Below are 21,781 nucleotides of genomic sequence, written 5' to 3'. Positions count from 1 at the left end.
TCATACAACAAAATATTTTTGGGGCATAAATGTTTTGTAATAATTATCAAAAATGCTGGTGGGGGAAAAAAAATGCTGCCGGGTGGAAAGAGGTAAACAAACACTTCTTTCTCAATGTGGTTGTGGTATGATTTTAAATAACATTTTATTATTGAAAACATTTAAGTATGTTCTCTAATTTGATGATTGTCTTTTTTATGGAAGCTTAATTCTGCCACTAAATAAAAAAAAAAAAAAAAGGTAATTGCAAGTTTATATCTCACAATTCTGACTTTATAACACGCAATTGAAACTTTATAACATGTTATTCTGACTTTATATCACACAATTATGACTTCATAACTCTCAGTTGCGAGTTTATATCTCGCAGTTCTGAGAAAAAATCAGAATGGCGAGATGTAAACTCGCAATTACGAGAATAAAAGTCAGAATTGATAAATTTATAAAAAGCAATTGCGTTTTTTTTATTTTTTTATTCAGTGGCAGAAACAAGCTTCCATACTTTTCTGTTTGTTTTGTCTCTCTGTTCATCTTAATGTCTTTTCAGTGGTGGGAGAGCTGACCAGATCAGATATGTGTCCTGTCAGACCTTCACATCCTCCTCCTGTCAGAAACACATCAGTCATCATGACACAGAAGCAGCCCTGCAGCTCGATTCTCACCAACCAGTGCATGATGATCTTCAGAGAGTCAAAAACCAGCACAAAACCAGCATGAAGAACAGATATGAGAGCGTATTTGAGGGAGTCAAACTACAAGAGAATCAGACCCTCCTGAACAGGATTTACACACAGCTGTACATCATAGAGGGAGAGAGTGAAGGGGTGAATGAAGAACATGAGGTGCTACAGATGGAGAAAAGTTACAAGACACTCCAAGACACTCCAATCAACTGTAATGACATCTTTGATCCTTCACCTGAAACAGGATATAAGGAGAAGAGAAGAGAGAAGAAAGACAAAATCAAGACTGTTCTTACTAAAGGCATCGCTGGAATTGGAAAAACCGTCTCTGTGCAGAAGTTCATTCTGGACTGGGCCGAGGGAAAAGCCAATCAGGATGTAGATTTCATGTTTGTGCTTCCATTTAGAGAGCTGAACTTGATTAAAGATCACCAGTACAGTCTTCACAGACTTCTGCTGGACTTTCATCCTGAACTTCAACATCTGGACTCAAAGATGTATGATGAATGTACAGTTGTGTTCATCTTTGATGGTCTGGATGAAAGCAGAATTACACTGTTTTCAGGAAGTGAGAAAGTTTCAGATGTGACTGAGACTTCAACAGTGGGTGTGTTGATGTCAGACCTCATGAAAGGAGATCTGCTTCCCTCTGCTCTCATCTGGATCACCACCAGACCAGCAGCAGCCAATCAGATCCCCTCTAAATACATCAACCGTGTGACAGAAATTCAGGGATTCAGTGACCCTCAGAAGGAAGAATATTTCAGGAAGAGAATCAGTGACGAGCATCAAGCCAGCAGAATCATCTCACACATCAGAAGAGCAAGAAGCCTCCACATCATGTGCCACATACCCGTCTTCTGCTGGATCTCAGCCACTGTGCTTCAAAACATCCTGAAACAAGATCTCAGTGCAGAAATTCCTCAAACTCTGACTGAAATGTACATACACTTCCTCCTCATTCAAACAAGTATGAGGAACCAGAAGTATGAAGAGAGAGATCCAGAGAAACTCCTGCAGTCGAACAGAGATGTGATTGTGAAACTTGCTGAACTGGCTTTCAATCAGCTGATGAAGGGCAATGTGATGTTCTATGAGGAGGACCTGAGAGAGAGCGGCATAGACGTCACTGACGCCTCAGTGTATTCTGGAATTTGCACTGAGATCTTTAGGGAGGAATCTGTGATTTATCACAGGAAGGTTTACAGCTTTGTACATCTGAGCTTTCAGGAGTTTTTTGCAGCACTGTATGTGTTTTTCTGCTATTTACACAAAAACGGTGAAGTTCTGAAAATGTTCCTGACAGGAAAGTTCAGAACTCAGCGTTGGAATGTTCCTCTGGATGTGTTTCTGAAGGAAGCAATGAATAAAGCCTTGAAGAGTGAAAATGGACATCTGGATCTTTTCCTTCGATTTCTTCATGGCATCTCACTGGAGTCCAATCAGAGAGTCTTACAGGATGTGCTGATTCACACCGAGAACAACCCAGAGAGCATCAAGAAAATAATCCAAAACCTCAAACGAGGTCAAAAACCCAATGTCAGTCCTGAAAGATGGATGAATCTGTCACACTGCTTGATTGAGATGAAGAATAATTCTGTTGTTAAAGAAATGCAGGCATTTTTAAACTCTAAAACAAAAAGAAAAAATCTTTCACTTGCACAATGTTCAACATTAGCAAACATGATCCTGATGTCAGAGGTGATGGATGAGCTTGACTTTATGAAGAACATCAAATCAAAAGAGGGGAGATGGAGACTGGTACCTGCTGTGAGGAACTGCAGAAAAGCTCTGTGAGTGTGAAGATCTAATAATATTACAATATGAACATAATGTGAAAAGTTGTGATTGAGGTTTGATGAGTAATTTCTGGGTTTGTGTTCACAAGCATAAAACAAACTTTTGCAGCTAAATGTTTTAATTTTCAATCAAATAATGCTATTAGTTTTATGAAATAGATTTGTACTTTGATTTGTACTAAAATAGATTTGTACTAAAAATAACCACCCTTACAGAAAAAAAACATGAATTTCCCATGTTTTCCACGTGATCACAAATTTCACATGGGAACTGTTCAAAAACCACATGATTCCCATGTGCAAAGTAAGTGATTCACATGCAAGCTACCAGTAAAACTAGTCCATTTCTTAGGTGGTAGTTCATGTTGATCTAGTCAGTTGGACTAGTTTATGTAATAATCATTTCTATTAGGAAAACATTTAAAAAAAAAAAATGTAATGCCACTCTGCTAATAAGACTTTCCATAATAAAGTTTTGTATAAAGAAAAAAAAAGCTGAATTTCTGAAGTGTCATACACATAATGTTCATAAAATATGGCTTTTAATTAAGTCACATCTTTATTTTATTTGTTTGACTTTTTCCTGCTGTAAAGACCAGAGAGTGAATGGTCAAAAGATTCTGGTGAAGTTGGTTAATCAAGGAATTCTTGCAACCTTATGGAGACGCCTTTTAAGCATGGTTCTCCTTTTTCAGATTGGCACACTGTAAACTCACTGATCAGCACTGTGAAATTGTGGCTTCAGCTCTACAATCATCAAACTCCCCCCTGAGACAGCTGGACCTGAGTAACAATCACCTGCAGGATTCAGCGGTGAAGCTGCTCTGTGCTGGACTAAAGAGTCCAAACTGTCAACTCAACATACTGAGGTTTGGCTTTCACACTGATTCATTCATTATGTAAATGTCTAAGTACAGACATTCCCTTTTTCTTGAATGTTTAGGAAGGAAAAAAGAAATATTCCAGTGACAATACAAGTGTCCCACTTAAACGGTATTTTTTTAAAAGAAAATGGGGTTTCATTTTAAGACATCTTTTAATGTTCTACTTCCCTTTTTTGACTTAGTTATATAGCATTTGGAGCCTAAATAAAATGGTCATGGCATAACTTTATTTATTTATTTTATTTTAAATGTTGTTTGAGGTTTATCTTATAATGTTTATAAAGTTAGTAAAAAAAAAGTCATATTTGCAAAAAAAAATTGTTTTTTTTAAACCCTCTGTCTAAAGCGCTCAGTTTTAGTACCGTGGCTCCTTTAAGACTTGTCAGAATTAGCCACTGTTATGATTAGCTAATGTCATTGTATATACTCACTTGGATTACTCCATCGTCTGCTCTTTGAGTTTGCTCCCTCATTCTGGTCTCTTTGTGTGCTCGTCTCACCTGCCAACATAGAACTGTTGATCTTGAGTTGCGTGCTGTCCTTGTTCCATCCATCATCATTATAATTACCTGCATTTCCTGTCATCCCACAAACTTTTCAATAAACCCCACTGTAGAGTTCATCTTCTATCTCTGAATCCTGTGACAGATAGACTTTAAAGGTGTCATTGTATTTTTTGACTTACATTTTCCCCATACAAACATAAGCCAGCAAATGTTGCATACAATTTGTCTTAAACATTTGATTAAACTTCAGCAGTATAACTTCGGCCAAATACTTAAATCCAAATACTTAAATTCTGCCAAATACTGTGAAAACTGTGATGGCATGCATATGTGTATTACGTGTTTATCCACCTTATTTTTCAACGCAAAGGTAAGGTGTTTTCTGTGAATGTGGGAGACTTCTGATTTATTAGCCACTATAGCGAAGTGCAGTAAACTGTAAAAATAAGGTGGATAGGCATGTGCGTTTGGTGCGAGTGCTCTGTAAAAGAATGCGTATGCACAGGCACGTAGTCTTTCTTTACAAAGTGACATCGCCAACTACTTGTCTGGCATGCATAATACAGCGTTTTTAGTCATTTTTGTGGAACCGTGTGAACGGGGATTGTTTTGATAACATTGTCATCTGTACAGAGTTTTTAGTACATCATTGTCGTGTAAATGTACCCTAAAAGGAAAAGCTGACTGAACGAATGATTCAACGTGCATCTGATTATTACAACAGTTGCAACCATTATTAAAGTTGGTTTGTTCATTCTTAATAATTGTGGGTAAGAGATTCTCTAAGCAAGAAGACAAAATCTTTGCCAGCAGTTCGTGATTTATGTTGTGAATAACTAAAAGCCTGTAAGATGAACAAGGAGTGTTCAAATCCTCCACCTGAGGCAACTGAGTGCGGCGTCAGACAAGTTTACAATTTGTGTGGGTACAGGAGGGATGTATGGATATGTGCGCAGGAAGTAGGAGAAAATAATTTGTCATGGACTCCTTCAAAATTTAAATATCTAAAAATAAAGTAAAAGTTATTTTATGTTGAAGCTACAGAATGTAGCAGTCTTCTGTCACGCAAGAACAGCCTAATCAAAGGTAGACAATCTCATCATAGTATAATTTGGATATTACCATAGAATCACAATTTGTTATCGATTAACTTGCCGTTAGTGAAGGCGGGACATTTATATCAGATTTATAGCCCATTAACATTTAAATGCCTTAGTCAAAACATAAAATGTATTGACTTGTTTCTGAAACTTTTTGCAGTGTTGTATTTACAGTCCTGTACAAGGGGTGCTGCAGGACCCTCAGCATCCCATATCCCTTGTCTCTGCTGCTGTATCACAAATCCTAGGGAAAAATTGTAAGAATGAAGCACACTAACATGAACACTTGTTGTTGTAGATTGTCTGGCTGTATGGTGTCAGAGGAAGGTTGCGCTGCTCTGGCATCAGCTCTGAGTTCAAACCCTTCACACCTGAGAGAGCTGGATCTGAGCTACAATCATCCAGGAGAATCAGCACTGAAGTTGCTCTCTGATGCACTCAAACATCTGGAAAAACTCAAGTATGTTGAACAGAATGTATGTTAAGAATCATACTGTCTGATGTTTATCTTTTTGTATTTTAATTGTTGTACCTTCCTGCTGTAAAGAACAGAGAGTGAATTGTCAACCAGCTTTATCTTTTATGGTGAAGCTCGTTAATCAAGTATGTCTTGAAATCTGATGTGGACACCAGCATGCCTTTTAACCAAAGTCAATTTTTCAGATTGGCAGGCTGTAATCTTACTGATCTGCATTGTGAAATTGTGGCTTCAGCTCTACAATCATCAAACACCATGCTGAGAGAGCTGGACCTGAGTAACAATGACCTGCAGGATTCAGTGGTGAAGCTGCTCTGTGCTGGACTAAATAGTCCAAACTGTCAACTCAACACACTGAGGTATTTAAGGGGGTGTTCAACTCATTTTTGTTCAGTACAGTGGGCAGCTTCACTGTTATCATTTATCTGGATACAGAAGGTACTTGAAAAGTTAAGCAGTAACATTCATCATGTCTGCTGTGTTGTCAAGAGTTTTTTTTTGGTTCTCACAAGAAAGACTGTTTAAAAAGCTCAACTTATATTTAAGAAACAGCCAGTAATTTAACAGTGATGCACATGGCTGATGGTGCTTTAATAAAAAAAAATAACTGCATGTGGAGAGAGACACAGTAATTTGCTCATTGCCATTTGTAAATGGGTAAGTGATAATCCACAACTAAAGTCCTATTCGGACAGGATTAGTTTTACAAGGGTAGATGGAGTAATGTAATTTTACCACAGGACATCTGTCATATTATTGGCCAATTCACACAGGATAAGAAATCTCAGTAAAACTACCAGAAGTGGGAGGGGTAACTCGATTTACGCACCGCTGTCACCTACCTGTCGCCATATGCGTATTACGTGTAGGGTTGCAAAGGGGCGGAAAGTTTCCGGTAAATTTCCGGAAACTTTCCACGGGAACTTAACCTGGGGAATTTTGGAAATATTCCAATTTGGAAACTTAACAGGAATTTATGGGAATTTATGAGAATTTATGGGAATTAATTGGAAATTTTGGGAAATTTATATAAATGTATAATATTTATATAAAATGTATCATATTCAAACATAAATATAAACATTTTGTTTGGGCATAACATGAAATTTCTTTTTCGCATTCAATTAATTCTAATTTAGTAAATATGTAAAATAAATATTTTTATTGCAGCAATTGTTATGTGTTATTTATTTCAGTGTCACATGATCCTTCAGAAATCTTTCTAATATGCTGAGTTGATACTCAGTTATTGTCAATGTTGGAAACAGTTGTGCTGCTTAATATTTTTTTTTTTTTTTTTTGAACCTGTAATACTTTTTTCAGGTTTCATTGATGAATAAAAAGTTAAAAAGAATAGCATTTATTCAAAATAGAATTTTTTTCTAACAATATCACTTTAATATCACTTTTTATCAATTTCACACATCCTTGCTGAATAACAGTATTAATTTGTTTCAAAAAAAAGAAAAAAAAAAGAGAAAAAATTACTGAACCCCAAAATTTTGACCGGTAGTGTATATTGTTACAAAAGATTTCTATTTTAAATAAATGCTGTTCTTTAAATTTTTATTCATCAAAGAATCCTGAAAAAAAGTATCACAGGTTATAAAAAATATTAAGCAACACAACTGTTTCCAACATTGATAATTGAGTATCAAATTAGCATATTAGAATAACTTCTGAAGGATGATGTGACACTGAAGACTGGATTAATGATGCTGAAAATTCAGCTTTGCATCACAGAAATAAATTATATTTTAATGTTTATTAAAATAGAAAACCAATATTTTAAATAGTGGTTATATTTCACAATACTACTGTTTTTTCTGTATTTTTGTTCAAATGTGTATGTTATGGTGGAATGCACAGTGCATGCAGGGGGTGTGGCCTCAATAGCCCTGCAGTAAGTAGTGTGCTGTGTGAATGTCAGGGAAAAAATTAAACTGAAATTGCATTAAATCTGGTTGTTTTAACCAAAATTATGCTGCAAGATGTTTTTTTTCCAACTACATTTAAGTACCCTGTTATAGGCTAACCTGCAATTTTGCAAATTCCCTGTTTATTCCCATTAATTCCCGTTAATTCCCATATATTCCCGTTAATTCCCATGGAAAGTTTCCAGCTTTGAAAATTCCCGGAATTTTGCAACCCTAATTACGTGTAATATATACACCGATCAGGCATAACATTATGACCACCTTCCTGTTATTGTGTTGGTCCCCCTTTTGCTGCCAAAACTGGACTCCACTAAACCCCTGAAGGTGTGCTGTGGTATCTGGCACCAAGATGTTAGCAGCAGATCCTTCCCTCCATGGATCGGACTTGTTTGTTCAGCACATCCCACAGATGCTTGAGTGATTGAGATCTGGGGAATTTGGAGGCAAAGTCAACACCTCAAACTTCTTGTTGTGCTCCTCAAACCATTCCTGAAGCATTTTTGCTCTGTGGCAGAGTGCGTTATCCTGCTAGAAGAGGCCACAACCACCAGGGAATACCGTTTCCATGAAAGGGTGTACATGGTCTGCAACAATAGCCACTTTTCCACCATCGGGCAGAACGGTTCTTAGAATGGTAAGGAACGGTTCCAGTTGTGTTTCCACTGGAGCCTGGTACGGCACGGCACGATTACAAACCGTTTTTGGCCCGGAATTCTTTGAATCGTGCTGGTAGAATGCTTGAAGTGACGTCGGTACACAGGATTGGTCACTTGTCTGTTGCCTGGCTACCAGTTTCTCCGTAGCTGGCTAAGTGCTCTATTTGAGCGACGTAAACACAAATTTAATAATAAAATTAAAGGAAATATCTGATCATCCTCCATAACGCGGTCGTTATTTACATCTCATATCATCAGTAAACGGTTGCATTACCAAGGCAACGAGTGACGCTTTTGTATTACATTCCAAACAGCGGCAGTTATCAGCCCCACAGTGGAAAATGAAATTGTTACCGTACCAGCTGGCCCGGATCGGCACGGAATGGAACAGTTACACAATAAGAACCATTCGGCCTGACGGTGGAAAAGCGGCTAATGCTTAAGTAGGTGGTACATGTCAAAGTAACATCCACATGGATGGCAGAACCCAAGGTTTCCCAGCAGAACATAGCCAAAAACATCACACTGCCTCTGCCGACTTGCCTTCTTCCCTTCTTCCCTTGCAGTGGTTCCCAAACTAGGGGGCGCAGAGTTATGACAAGGGGGCGTGGCAAGGCTGAGGGATAGTGTACAGTCAGCAGATTATTATGCAAAAGAAACCTCTGCAGGGTGATACAAGACCACACTGCATAATTATTAATTACCTTATTATGTGGCCACTTGCCAGATAAGTAAATAATTGAGGTTTGAATAGAGAGATCAGTGTTTGTATTCCTTGTGTCTGGGATGTAAAATTAAGACGATGCAGCCTCAGTAAAGATGTTAAAAATAAGAACGCGCTTTGGTCCATAATTCAAAAAGACATTGTAGTTATTACAGCGAAAATTTCAGTTAAGTTTTATTATAAATAAGTTATTTTATGTTGTGTTAGGTTTTTCCAATAAAACATAAACTGTGTGTAATTAGCAAAAAATCAACTGTTTACCACAAAATGCAGCGCCGTCCCTGATCAAAATTTTAACATAGCCCTCTTGCACTTCAATAAACATGAAAAATACACCACAAAACCATCATATCTCACAGTCAGTGCCAGAAATGTCCTTAACAAATTATGTGCAATGAGCTGATTATTTTTATTTCAAAGTAAGAGGAATGAAGAGGGCGCCAGTAACACTCTGGTTACTGCTGGAAAAGAGATCTTCTGTTCTGGGCATTTCACAGAAAGTCAATTCATAGTCGAGTGGTAGAGTGTTGGACAGAAACATCAATGACGCAGGTTCAAATCCCGAACAAACACGGGCTACAGAGATGTGTGTCCTGCAGTTCTGAAACACATTTATTTGTTACACCATCATGTTTTTCCTTACATGTATAGGCTATAAAATCACCATGAATTTCCATTTTACACCAAGCAACAAATGTTATCCAACAGACTGAAGGATCCCAGGATCCCTGTAAAATTTAGCCTAATTATTGGGTTGAAAATGTTGTTCATGGCGAATGTGTGAAGTGTCTGCAGCCATAGGGTGATCAAAAACATGAGTGGGTCTGTACTCTGTACCATTTCGTTTTGCTTGGGAAAAGCTGGCATTGTAAAACTGTATCAGTATCAGATCAGTAAATCTGATCAAGCATTGCATCTCATTCTGTTTGAATTCTTCAATCATTGAATAATGAAATATTTTACAATGATTCAGGCTAATTCCTTCATTATCTATACACTTTATAATATTAGGCTAATGGAATAGTGATTTAAGTCTGAATTGTTCTTTTGCGACTGCTTTTTTTTTTTTTTTTTTTTTTTTTTTTTTGGTAGTCAGCCTCAGATGCTCAAATATGGGGTTGGAATAGGACAGTTTAGTATAGCTTCACGGTGGGACTGCAGGACAATACTAGCTAAAGGTGTGAATCGCGCGTCAGCGAGGGAGACTAAGAAACTTGCTGAAAGAGATGCAGCACGTCGGCGAGAGAGACGAAAATAAAAACTTCTGTTCTTAACTTGTTGCTTGTACTATTTTCATTTTGCACTGTTTTAATTGTACACAGCAACTTATTTGACAATAGAAATATAAAATATTGCAAGAATAAGATTCTGTATTCCTCATTTTACATAAAATCGCACAGGGAATAAACACCTGTAATAAATAAATAAGCAGGCTACTGTCCTGAGACTGGAAAATAAAGCAGTACTATTTAGCCAAGTTAGTAGGCTATTATTATTTTATTTTTTAGTCATTTAGTCAACAAAAATGTTTCAAGTCTTTTTAAAGCCGTAATAAACATATTCAGCCAACATTGATTTGTTTGATGGCGTACAGATCTGTTTTGAAATTTGTTTTTCTTTCGTTGCTCTATCATTTATCCGCTGGTTATCATTGTCAGTCATCTCAGTTTCATGAGTGATTCACAAAACCAAACGCTTGACCAATCTGCTGTTTCTTAAGAACATTAAAACAAAGACTGTCACCCAACATCGGTTAAGAGCAAATATTTACAATGTTGTTATCATTAAGTATCAATTAAAAATAAACACAGCCTAAAACTAATAAAAATTACAGAAAATTAATAACAAAGATCATTTTCAGATCAATGAATGTATATTTCAAACGAAATATGTTGGTTTGAGAAGGCTATCTTGAGCCAGGTCTCGAACTCAGATCTCTTAAAGCACAATTGCACCATGTGTTGTTGCGTTGTCCACTAGCCTATTTTCACTGCTGTTAAAATGTGCATGCAAAGCCTACTCGTTCATGTAGCCTATTAGGGAAAACTACGCTATCACTCTTAATACCCAAAGATGTATTATTTGTAGCCTATAATTCACATTTCTATTTTTTTACTTTATTACAAGAAGAAAAAATACATAGGCCTATTAAGAAATATTTTTAAAAAGAAAAAACGGGGTATTAACGTACTGCATTAAAGCGCAGTCCTTGAAAAAGTAAACACAATTTTGACACTTACTGTACTGTTTGAATTAATTCTAAACAGCAAATGCTTACACGAATGCTTACATTCACTACATTTGTGTTGTTTTATATTTTAGATGAGGGAAATATACATGCGTTACGGACGTGACAAAAAAAGTCTCTTAAGTTTTAGGTGACAATATATTTTTTAGGAATTCTGTGAATTACAGAGTGCAAACCAAAATAATACTACCAACTGAATGAAGAAGGGTTGGCCCTCCACAGAACATAAAATATGCATTTTATTTTATTTTTCGTGTTCGCATTTATGAGGGAAAAAACACCGTTACGGACGTGACCGCTCTAAAAGCAACACAGAAGACTGCTTTAAAACATTCACAGAGACCTCAAGCGGGCATATAAACCAACAAATATTGAAATCTGGGATGCTAGTATGGTAAGACTGCACAAATAATCGACTTTATACTGAATCGCTGTATTGCAAATGGTTATGGATTATTTCTCATGTTGACAAGCGTGTGTGCGACCATGATTTTCCTTCTAACAGAACTGCTTGCTAAAATACATTAACAAATATTAATGTTTATCCTATAGGATTTCAATTCGCAAGTTTCCCCCACAGTCAGGTGAACCAACCCGGTAAACCGATTGACACTTTGTCCGTAGGTGTGAGTCACTCGCAATCATGTCAGTTTTACGTTTTGTGTCTAAATGATCGCACAGTTTTCGGCTAGTTTGTGCAGTTCAAAGCACAGTTGTGAGTCAAAATGATCACATTTTATTTTGTGTCAAAATTATTGCAATATTGTTATTATTATTATTTTGTCAGCTTGATTGTGGTTTATGATCAATATTCACATTTAAACCAAAAGGGAAAAACGTGACATCCCGAGGAAAGTGTCCTATGAGACACAGTGTTCTTCTGCAAGTTCTACTGTATCACATACCTTCTGATGTTCATATTTCGTTCTGAAGAGGAAGAGAAGATCGGTTCATGTGGATTTGATCTGTATGATCTGCTGCTTACACTTCATATGTGGTGGATAAACGAGGCAATTTTCTTACATTTTCTTTTACAGCACATTAATACAGTACATTACAGACCTAAATTGACAGCTTTGTTCTTTTGTCAAAAACATTTTCATGGTAAGGATGACTTTTCCATGGAATTGCCCTAAAGATTACCACTTCAAACTATTTTTTTTCTGTGTATTAACTTGCACGGATTAATTGTTCACAAGACTAGCAATGTGTGCTAACAAAGTAAATAGGGTCAATTTTGATTTCATGATGACTTTAACAGCCGAAGAACAATATACAGAGGTATGCAATCCTGTTCTTGGTGATCTACCTACCTGCAGAGTTCAGATCCAACCCTGATTTTACACACCTGTCTGTAATTATAAAGTGTTCCTGGAGATCTTAGGGTATGTTTACAGGACAACGATGTACTTAAAACGGAAATGTTTTTTTCTTTGTACAGATGACAACGTTATCAAAACTATCCCTGTTCACACGGATCCGTGTAAACGACTAAAAATGCTGTATTACACATGCCAGACAAAAGTTTCAAAAGTTTGCGTTTTCAGGCCACCAAAACGCTGTTGTTGTATAAATAAACTGCCAAAACACATAAAATGTTTTCTGTTTATAGTTGAAAATGGTGTCGTGTAAACAGCCCCTTAATTAGCTGGTTCAGCTGTATCTGTATCAGTGTTGGAGCTGAACTTCAGGAAGGCAGATCTCCAACAGGATTGGGCACTATTGCACTAGACATAGATACATTTACCTGTATGCATGTACACATGTACATGGGTGAGGTAAATTCACAGTATGCCCACCACCTAAGTCACTACTACACCACTGTAAACAATGTGAAAATAAAAGAAATAAAACTGTTTAAAAAATAGATTCACATTATCATTGATAAACGATAATAGAATTTTTGTACAGTGCAGTAGTATTATTGCAATAATATTATATTTCTTTATTGAATTTTTTACATTTACATAATAATAAAATTATAATAAAAATTGTTGTTGTATAGTCAATTTGAATGGTGGAAAAAAAAAAACCTTTTTGTCTTTAGCTGATCACATGCCTGCATATTGGTGAGAACATAAAATCTAAAATTTTACATCCCACTAACAAATTACATTTAAATGCCTTAGTCAGAACATAAAATGTAGTGATTTGTTTCTGAAACTTTTTGCAGTGTTGTATTTACAGTCCTGTACAAGGGGTGCTGCAGGACCCTCAGCATCCCATATCCCTTGTCTCTGCTGCTGTATCACAAATCCTAGGGAAAAAATTGTAAGAATGAAGCACACTAACATGAACACTTGTTGTTGTAGATTGTCTGGCTGTATGGTGTCAGAGGAAGGTTGTGCTGCTCTGGCATCAGCTCTGAGTTCAAACCCTTCACACCTGAGAGAGCTGGATCTGAGCTACAATCATCCAGGAGAATCAGCACTGAAGTTGCTCTCTGATGCACTCAAACATCTGGAAAAACTCAAGTATGTTGGACAGAATGTATGTTAAGAATCATACTGTCTGATGTTTATCTTTTTGTATTTTAATTGTTGCACCTTCCTGCTGTAAAGAACAGAGAGTGAATTGTCAACCAGCTTTATCTTTTATGGTGAAGCTCGTTAATCAAGTATGTCTTGAAATCTGATGTGGACACCAGCATACCTTTTAACCAAAGTCAATTTTTCAGATTGGCAGGCTGTAATCTTACTGATCTGCACTTTGAAATTGTGGCTTCAGCTCTACAATCATCAAACACCATGCTGAGAGAGCTGGACCTGAGTATCAATGACCTGCAGGATTCAGTGGTGAAGCTGCTCTGTGCTGGACTAAATAGTCCAAACTGTCAACTCAACACACTGAGGTATTTAAGGGGGTATTCAACTCATTTTTGTTCAGTACAGTGGGCAGCTTCACAGTTATCATTTATCTGGATACAGAAGGTATTTGAAAAGTTAAGTAGTAACATTCATCATGTCTGCTGTGTTGGTTCTCACAAAAAAGACTGCTTAAAAAGTCCAACTTATATTTGTAAGAAACAGCCAGTAATTTAACAGTGATGCACATGGCTGACGGTGCTTTAAAAAAAAACTCCATGTGGAGAGAGAGACACAGTAATTTGCTCATTGCCATTTGTAAATACGTAAGCGATAATCCACGACTAAAGTCCTGTTCGGACAAGATTAGTTTTAAAAGGGTAGATGGAGTAATGTAATTTTACCACAGGACATCTGTAATATTATTGGCCAATTCACACAGGATAAGAAATCTCAGTAAAACTGTCAGAAGTGGGAGGGGTAATTTAAGTGGAAGTTTAAGTGGAGCAAATTGTAACACTGATAATTGTCACAGACACGCCAGGCTCCACATTCACCCAATCACATCGCACTCCCTCTCCTGAGTACTGACAAGCCACACCTGACGCCAATCCACACTCATCACCACAGCCACATAAAAGACACGCCAGTTCACTCAGTCACTGTCCGGTCTCGTTAACACTAACCCGTGTTCACTTACCTCCTGGACTCCCTTGCTTCCTACTTACCTGTCTCCAGCGTCCTCAGTGATTCCCAGTGTCTCCTCGTCTCCTGTGCTTCTCCGGTGTGTTATCTGTTCCACGTCTCCTGGCATCCACGCTCCCTAAAGAACATACAGACAAGTATCAGTTCCAGTTCATCTGCTCAGCGATCTATCCATCTGCCATCACTTACCTGCACTCTGTTCACGCTCTGCATTACCTGAAATAAACCTGTTAATCCGTACCTGTGTCTCCGCTCCCTTCTGTATGTAACAGAAGACCGGACCAACATCGCCCAGGTAACAGCATGAGCACCCCGGATCCCATTCAAGAGCTGGTCACTGCACTTCGTCGCACCTTCGCCAGCACCTCCACGACAACGACACCAGCGAACACTTCCGCATCCACCGCCGCAGCTCCTTCACCTCCCGTGGTCGGCAGTCCCATGGCCAAACCGGCGCCCTTCTCTGGTCTGGCGGAGGATTGCAACGGTTTTCTCCTGCAATGTTCGCTGGTCCTGGAGATGCAACCGCACTTGTACCCCGACGATCGTTCTAAGGTGGCTTTCATAATCTCTCAACTTCACGGAAAAGCACTGCGATGGGCTGAACCTCTCTGGAACTTAAACAACCCTGTAGTATCATCCTTGTCAAGTTTTACAACCCACTTCAAGGAAGTTTTTGGTAAACCCGCCTGGGACTGTGCCATTGACCTCATCCCAGGTGAGCCAGTGCCCAGAGGGAAGATATATTCCCTATCCGTTCCGGAGGAGAAAGCCATGGAGGAGTACATCGACGAGGCTCTCAAGCAGGGTTACATCCGACCGTCCATTTCCCCTGCTGCTTCTAGCTTTTTCTTCGTGGCTAAGAAGGACGGAGGCTTGCGGCCCTGCATTGATTATCGAGCACTCAACCAAATCACTGTCAAGTTCCGTTACCCCCTTCCTCTCGTCCCAGCGGCCCTGGAACATCTGCGCGGCGCCACTGTGTTCACCAAGCTGGACCTCCGCAGCGCGTACAACCTCATCAGAATACGTGAGGGGGACGAGTGGAAAACGGCTTTTGTGACCCCTACTGGCCATTATGAGTACCTCGTCATGCCGTATGGACTGGTCAACGCCCCCTCCGTATTCCAAGACGTTATGCATGAGGTGCTCCGGGAGTTCCTGCACCGGTCTGTCCTGGTCTACATTGACGATATTCTGATCTACTCCCGGAGCCTGGCCGAACATCGCCGACACGTTGCGGAGGTCCTCCAACGCCTGAGAAGTTACCACCTCTTCCTGAAAGCCGAGAAGTGCACCTTCCATCAGCCTTCCGTGCACTTCCTCGGCTACATCATCGACCACAGTGGCGTCCGCATGGACGAGAGGAAGGTCACCGCAGTCAAAGAATGGCCCATTCCCTCCACGATTAAAGAATTACAAAGATTCCTAGGATTTGCCAACTTCTACCGCCGTTTCATCCAACACTATAGTTCCATCACCGGTCCACTCACCAACCTCCTCCGTGGTAAGCCCAAGTCTCTGTCCTGGACCCCAGCCGCCACCCAAGCCTTTGAGACCCTCAAAACCGCCTTCACGACCGCTCCCCTCCTGGTTCACCCTGACCCAGAGCTCCCCTTCATCGTCGAGGTTGATGCCTCAACCACCGGAGTGGGAGCGGTGTTATCCCAGCAGCAGGGGAATCCCAGCAAACTCCATCCATGTGCTTTCTTCTCCAGGAAACTCAACCCGGCGGAAATAAATTATGACATCGGCAACCGCGAACTCCTCGCCATCAAACTCGCCCTGGAAGAATGGAGGCATTGGCTTGAGGGAGCTAAACACCCCTTTACAGTCTTGACAGACCACAAGAACCTAGGATACTTACGTGATGCCAAGAGACTAAACCCCCGCCAGGCCAGATGGGCTCTCTTCTTCACCAGATTCGATTTCACCATCTCCTACCGCCCCGATTCTAAGAACGTGAAAGCCGATGCCCTTTCCCGTATCCATTGCCTCGAGGAGAACAACGAAGATCCAGAGCCCATCATTCCCGAACGACTCATAGTGAGCCCCATCTCCTGGTCGGAAGAGACGCTCCCCAAGTCCAATGCCTCCACCAGCATTCCGCCGGGTTGTCCCCCCGGATTGAAGTATGTACCCCGGTCACGACGCACGCCCCTCATCCACTCAACGCATACTTCACTGGGCACTGGCCACCCCGGGGTCAACGAAACCCTCTCGCTGTTAAAACAGCGCTTCTGGTGGCCCAACATGATATCCAACGTCAGGAGGTACGTACAAGGGTGCAGGGAATGTGCCGTCTCCAAAAGTCCACGCCATCTTCCCTCCGGAAAGCTTCAACCTCTGCCCGTTCCCACTCGTCCCTGGTCACACCTAGGAGTGGATTTCATTACCGACCTTCCTGTCTCCGATGGATGCACATGTGTACTGGTCATTGTCGACCGCTTTTCCAAGTCCTGTCGCTTAGTTCCCCTGCCTGGACTCCCCACTGCCATGGAAACGGCAGAGCTATTGTTCAACCATGTATTCCGCTACTTTGGGCTTCCTGAAGATATTGTATCGGACCGTGGTACCCAATTCACATCCCGAGTCTGGAAAGCCTTCTTCAAACTCCTAGGTGTGACCATAAGTCTCTCCTCCGGTTACCATCCCCAGACAAACGGGCAGACGGAGAGGAAGATACAGGAGATCGGCCGTTTCCTACGTACCTTCTGTCACGGCCACCAGGACTCCTGGAACCAGTTCTTGGGCTGGGCCGAGTACGCCCAAAACTCACTCCGTCAACCCACTACTGGCCTTACACCTTTTCAATGCGTGCTCGGCTACCAGCCCCCACTCTTCCCCTGGGATGGGGAACCATCAGACGTTCCGGCGGTGGATTACTGGTTCCGGGAGAGCGAGAGGGTCTGGGACTCAGCATATCTGCAACTCCAGCGAGCCCTACGCAGGCGCAGGTTGACAGCCGACCTTCGACGTTCCCACGCACCCAACTACCAGCCAGGGCAAAAGGTTTGGCTGTCAACCAGGGACATCAGGATGCGCCTGCCCTGTAGGAAGCTGAGTCCTAGGTTCGTTGGCCCCTTCACCATCATCCGGCAAGTCAACCCCGTCACCTATCACCTGCAACTCCCTCCTGAGTATCGCATTCACCCAGTTTTCCATGTATCACTCTTGAAGCCTCACCATCCCTCTGTCCTTCCCTCCACAGAGCCTGGCGACTCCGAAGATCCCCCTCCTCCACTCATCGCAGAAGACAGAGTAGCCTATCAGGTGAAAGACATCTTGGACTCCCGGCGTCGTGGTGGGTCCCTTGAATACCTGATCGACTGGGAAGGTTATGGTCCCGAAGAACGCTCATGGGTCCCGAGGAATGATGTTCTAGACCCCAGCCTCCTTGATGACTTCCACGCCAGACATCCCAGCAAGCCAGCCCCCCGAGGTAGAGGTCGACCACCACGACGTCGGGGTCCACGGTCCTCAGGAGCGGACCGTGGAGGGGGGGGTAATGTCACAGACACGCCAGGCTCCACATTCACCCAATCACATCGCACTCCCTCTCCTGAGTACTGACAAGCCACACCTGACGCCAATCCACACTCATCACCACAGCCACATAAAAGACACGCCAGTTCACTCAGTCACTGTCCGGTCTCGTTAACACTAACCTGTGTTCACTTACCTCCTGGACTCCCTTGCTTCCTACTTACCTGTCTCCAGCGTCCTCAGTGATTCCCAGTGTCTCCTCGTCTCCTGTGCTTCTCCGGTGTGTTATCTGTTCCACGTCTCCTGGCATCCACGCTCCCTAAAGAACATACAGACAAGTATCAGTTCCAGTTCATCTGCTCAGCGATCTATCCATCTGCCATCACTTACCTGCACTCTGTTCACGCTCTGCATTACCTGAAATAAACCTGTTAATCCGTACCTGTGTCTCCGCTCCCTTCTGTATGTAACAATAATATACAAGTTTTATTTTTCATTATTCTCTTTATTTTGTACTTTTATAACACAAGATGCTTTTCAGTTTTGTAGCTGATTGTGACCAAATACCTTTTGTTTTTGTCAGCCCTGCAAAAAATATGACCTATGCAAGAGTGCATTCTGTTTACTGCTTAATACAATAAAGGAGGCTGTACTGTACCAACTAGGGGACTAAATGCCGCTAGGTGGAACAAACTGTGATTTGCACTACTGTCTGTTCAAAATTAAATAAAAGAAACCTAGCATTGTGGATTTGTCCCTTTGTCTGGTCCAATTCTCACTTGGTTGCTTATTAGCATGCATACTACTAGGATATTAGCTGTTAGTACTTATAAAGCAGATATTAATGCCTTATTCTGCATGACCTTATTCTACATCCCTTAATCCTACCCAATACCTAAACTTAACAACTGCCTTACTAACTATTAATAAGCAGTAATTAGGAGTTTGAGGCAAAGGTCATAGTTAATAGTTAGATAATAGTGAGACCTTAATGTAAAGTGTTTATTTTTCTTATTGTACCGAAATCGTACCGAACCATGACCCCAAAACCGAGGTACGTACCGAACAGTGACTTCTGTGTACTGTAACACCCCTAACAGTTAGGTCCGGTCAAATGATTTATTAATTAAATTAAATTCTTATTGGATTCTGTTAGCAATAGGCACTTACCTTAAGCTTAAAGAGGTTTTGTGCCTCTAACAAGTGCTTTCGACTTTCTTTTTGATCTGAATGGAATGCGGAAAACACTTGAGGTTTGCCAAGGACTTGTTCCCACCACCTAGACAGCAACTAATTTTTTCTTCAAGCACCTCCATACTTGAAAAACTGTTGTAGCTCCCCCCAGTAATTTCACGAGCACAAGGATTCTCTGATGACTGGCGATTTATTGACTGCTTCCAACTCAAGATGCCGTGAGAACTAAATACACAAAATAAAGTTAAAATAAAGAATATAAAGGACATACATAAATAAAATAAATAAACATTGTCTTTGTAAACCTTTTAAACAGAGTTAAATTCACTTCAACAGCATAACTGTAGTCTTTGCACAGATATTGCTCTTTTCCACATAGCAACACAATCCACATCAATCACATACAATATAAATGAAAAACTTACTTCATTGGCTGCTTATTACCAAAGGAGAACGTAATCTTGCATCTGATGTCCTTTTTAACTCCAGATGAGTAGAATATAAACATTTAGAAATGTGGAAAACGCTTCAACTTTCCATGTGGTGCAGACATCTTTCTTCCTGATTCACTCTGTGCTTTCATAATAAAAGTCTCCATTCAAACAGCTCTTTACTAAGCAGTTTCAAATGAAAAGATCTTTAACAAAACATTTATAAAATAATTAAATAAGCATGAAATATAAACTGACTTCTCTGTCAGGTACACTCCCACCAAAGCACTTTCTTGTGATTTTTTTTTTTTTTTTGTAACTCAGTAATATAACTTTTAATCAAAAATATTATGAACTAACCTAAGGAATAGTAGACACAAGGTAAGCTCTTAATCTGCTTCAATCAGGGTAACTATTTTCTGGATGGGCCTTTCGAGTTAAGTTGGTTTAGTAACACGTTTGCCCTTTTTATCCAGGGTCAAATCACTGATCAATAACTTCACTGTTCTCACATAGCCATCTGTACCACTGTGTACTTCTGTTACCTTCGCTAACTTGCATTGACTGCGTGGAGCAGTGTCATCTTTCAGAATGACAATGTCATTGACCTTTGCATTTCTACGACGTTTGTGCCATTTCTGCCTGTGTTGCAGGTTTAGAAGATATTCTTTTCTCCATTGTGACCAGAACACATTTGCTAAATACTGCACCTTATGCCATCTCTTGCGAAGGTAAAGGTCTTCCTTGACAAACTCTCCAGGTGGTGGCAAAATTATTGAAGACTTCATCGTCAAGATATGGTTAGGTGTAAGTGGCTGCGGACCAGATGGATCATTCAGGTGCTCTGTGGTTAAAGGTCTGCTATTCACGATAACCATGACTTCATAGAGAAATGTTCTTAGAGAGGTACTATTAAGTCTTTGAGCTGATTGATCCAGAATGGAAGTCACGACACTTCTTATTGTTCGAATTTGCCTCTCCCAAATGCCACCCATGTGACTGGCTGATGGGGTGTTCATGATGAACTCACAGCCAAACTCCTTTAGGCGTTCTTGATTCATTTCCTTTAGTGCTTCAGCAAATTCTCATCTTGCACCAACGAAATTAGTGCCCTGGTCAGATCTAAGTTGACGCACTGGTCCACGTATGACAATGAAAGCACGCAAAGCATTAATGAATGTGTCAGTGGACAAATCATCCAGCATTTCTACATGTACAGCCCTGGAACACATACATGCAAGTAGAAGCCCATTGCGCTTCAACTCCTTTCTTCCTTCTTTGACGTAGAAAGGACCAAAACAGTCCATCCCACAATATGTGAAAGGAGGGGTTGTTTCCATGCGTTCCTGAGGAAGATTCGCCATCCTTTGCTCTTCCGTGCATCTTCTGAGTTTCCTGCACCTACTGCATTTGTAGATATATGAAGACACTGCTTTGCTACATCCCAAAATCCAGAAACCGTTTGATCGCAGCTCATTTATAGTCATTACTCTCCCTTGGTGATACACTTGTTTATGATAATGTTTGATGAGTAACAATGATATATGACTATGTCGTGGGAGAATTGCTGGGTGTTTCACATGTGGGTGCAATGCAGCATGTACTAAGCGACCTCCCACCCTGAGGATACCATGCTCATCTAAGAAGGGATTCAGGCGATGCAGTTTGTTTGCACTGTTGTTGGACTCAATCTCCTCTGGAGTCTCTGGATCTCATCACAAAAGGCTGATTGTTGGACCATTTTGATAATGGTAAGCTCTGCATCCTTTCTTTCTTCAATGCTGGTGGCTTCATTGACCCTTGGACTTAGATCTTTGACTTCCTTGGCACGTTGCTGAAGTCTTGCAATAGCTTTTACCACTCTTGTCCAATCTGAAAACTTGTGAAGTCAATCAAGCAATGAGCTGTCTTCCCTTGTTTGAGTTTTATGAACTTGAGCTTTTCGCAACTCTGGGTCATTGTCTACGATCTCTCCCACCTTAACATCTCTGGGCAGTTTATCTTGCCACAGAAACTTTGGTCCTGTAAACCAGTTGGGAGGATATGAGCTCTTCTGCTGTAAGGCCTCTGGACACATAATCGGCAGGGTTCTCTTCAGAGGTCACATATCTCCATTGTTTAGCATCTGTACTTTGTTTGATGTGCT

The 21,781-nt window shown here is 40.5% G+C and overlaps 2 protein-coding genes across 29 annotated transcripts in view; one reads left to right on the top strand and one right to left on the bottom strand.

The window, feature by feature from the left end:
- radil2a (Ras association and DIL domains 2a) overlaps positions 1 to 21,781 on the bottom strand; it is a 206,282-nt gene that overhangs the window by 121,427 nt on the left and 63,074 nt on the right. The window lies entirely within an intron of this gene.
- The window catches only part of LOC127509550 (NACHT, LRR and PYD domains-containing protein 12-like), a 238,303-nt gene that overhangs the window by 194,296 nt on the left and 22,226 nt on the right, over positions 1 to 21,781 (top strand). For 12 of the 21 annotated variants that reach the window (XM_051888366.1, XM_051888359.1, XM_051888364.1 and 9 more), the window contains 2 exons: positions 13,328 to 13,489; positions 13,693 to 13,866. The exons of 7 other annotated variants lie outside the window; for them this stretch is intronic. In XM_051888366.1, coding sequence (XP_051744326.1) covers positions 13,328 to 13,489; positions 13,693 to 13,866 — 336 coding nt within the window. Of the gene's footprint in view, positions 1 to 547; positions 2,477 to 3,177; positions 3,352 to 5,270; positions 5,433 to 5,635; positions 5,810 to 13,327; positions 13,490 to 13,692; positions 13,867 to 21,781 lie in introns of all 21 variants that reach the window. 2 more of the 21 variants (XM_051888382.1, XM_051888360.1) reach the window with 2 other exon arrangements.

This window comes from Ctenopharyngodon idella, chromosome 3 (genome assembly GCF_019924925.1).
Source record: "Ctenopharyngodon idella isolate HZGC_01 chromosome 3, HZGC01, whole genome shotgun sequence".
Lineage (NCBI taxonomy): Eukaryota > Metazoa > Chordata > Actinopteri > Cypriniformes > Xenocyprididae > Ctenopharyngodon > Ctenopharyngodon idella.
This window is presented reverse-complemented; position numbering and strand designations above follow the sequence as displayed.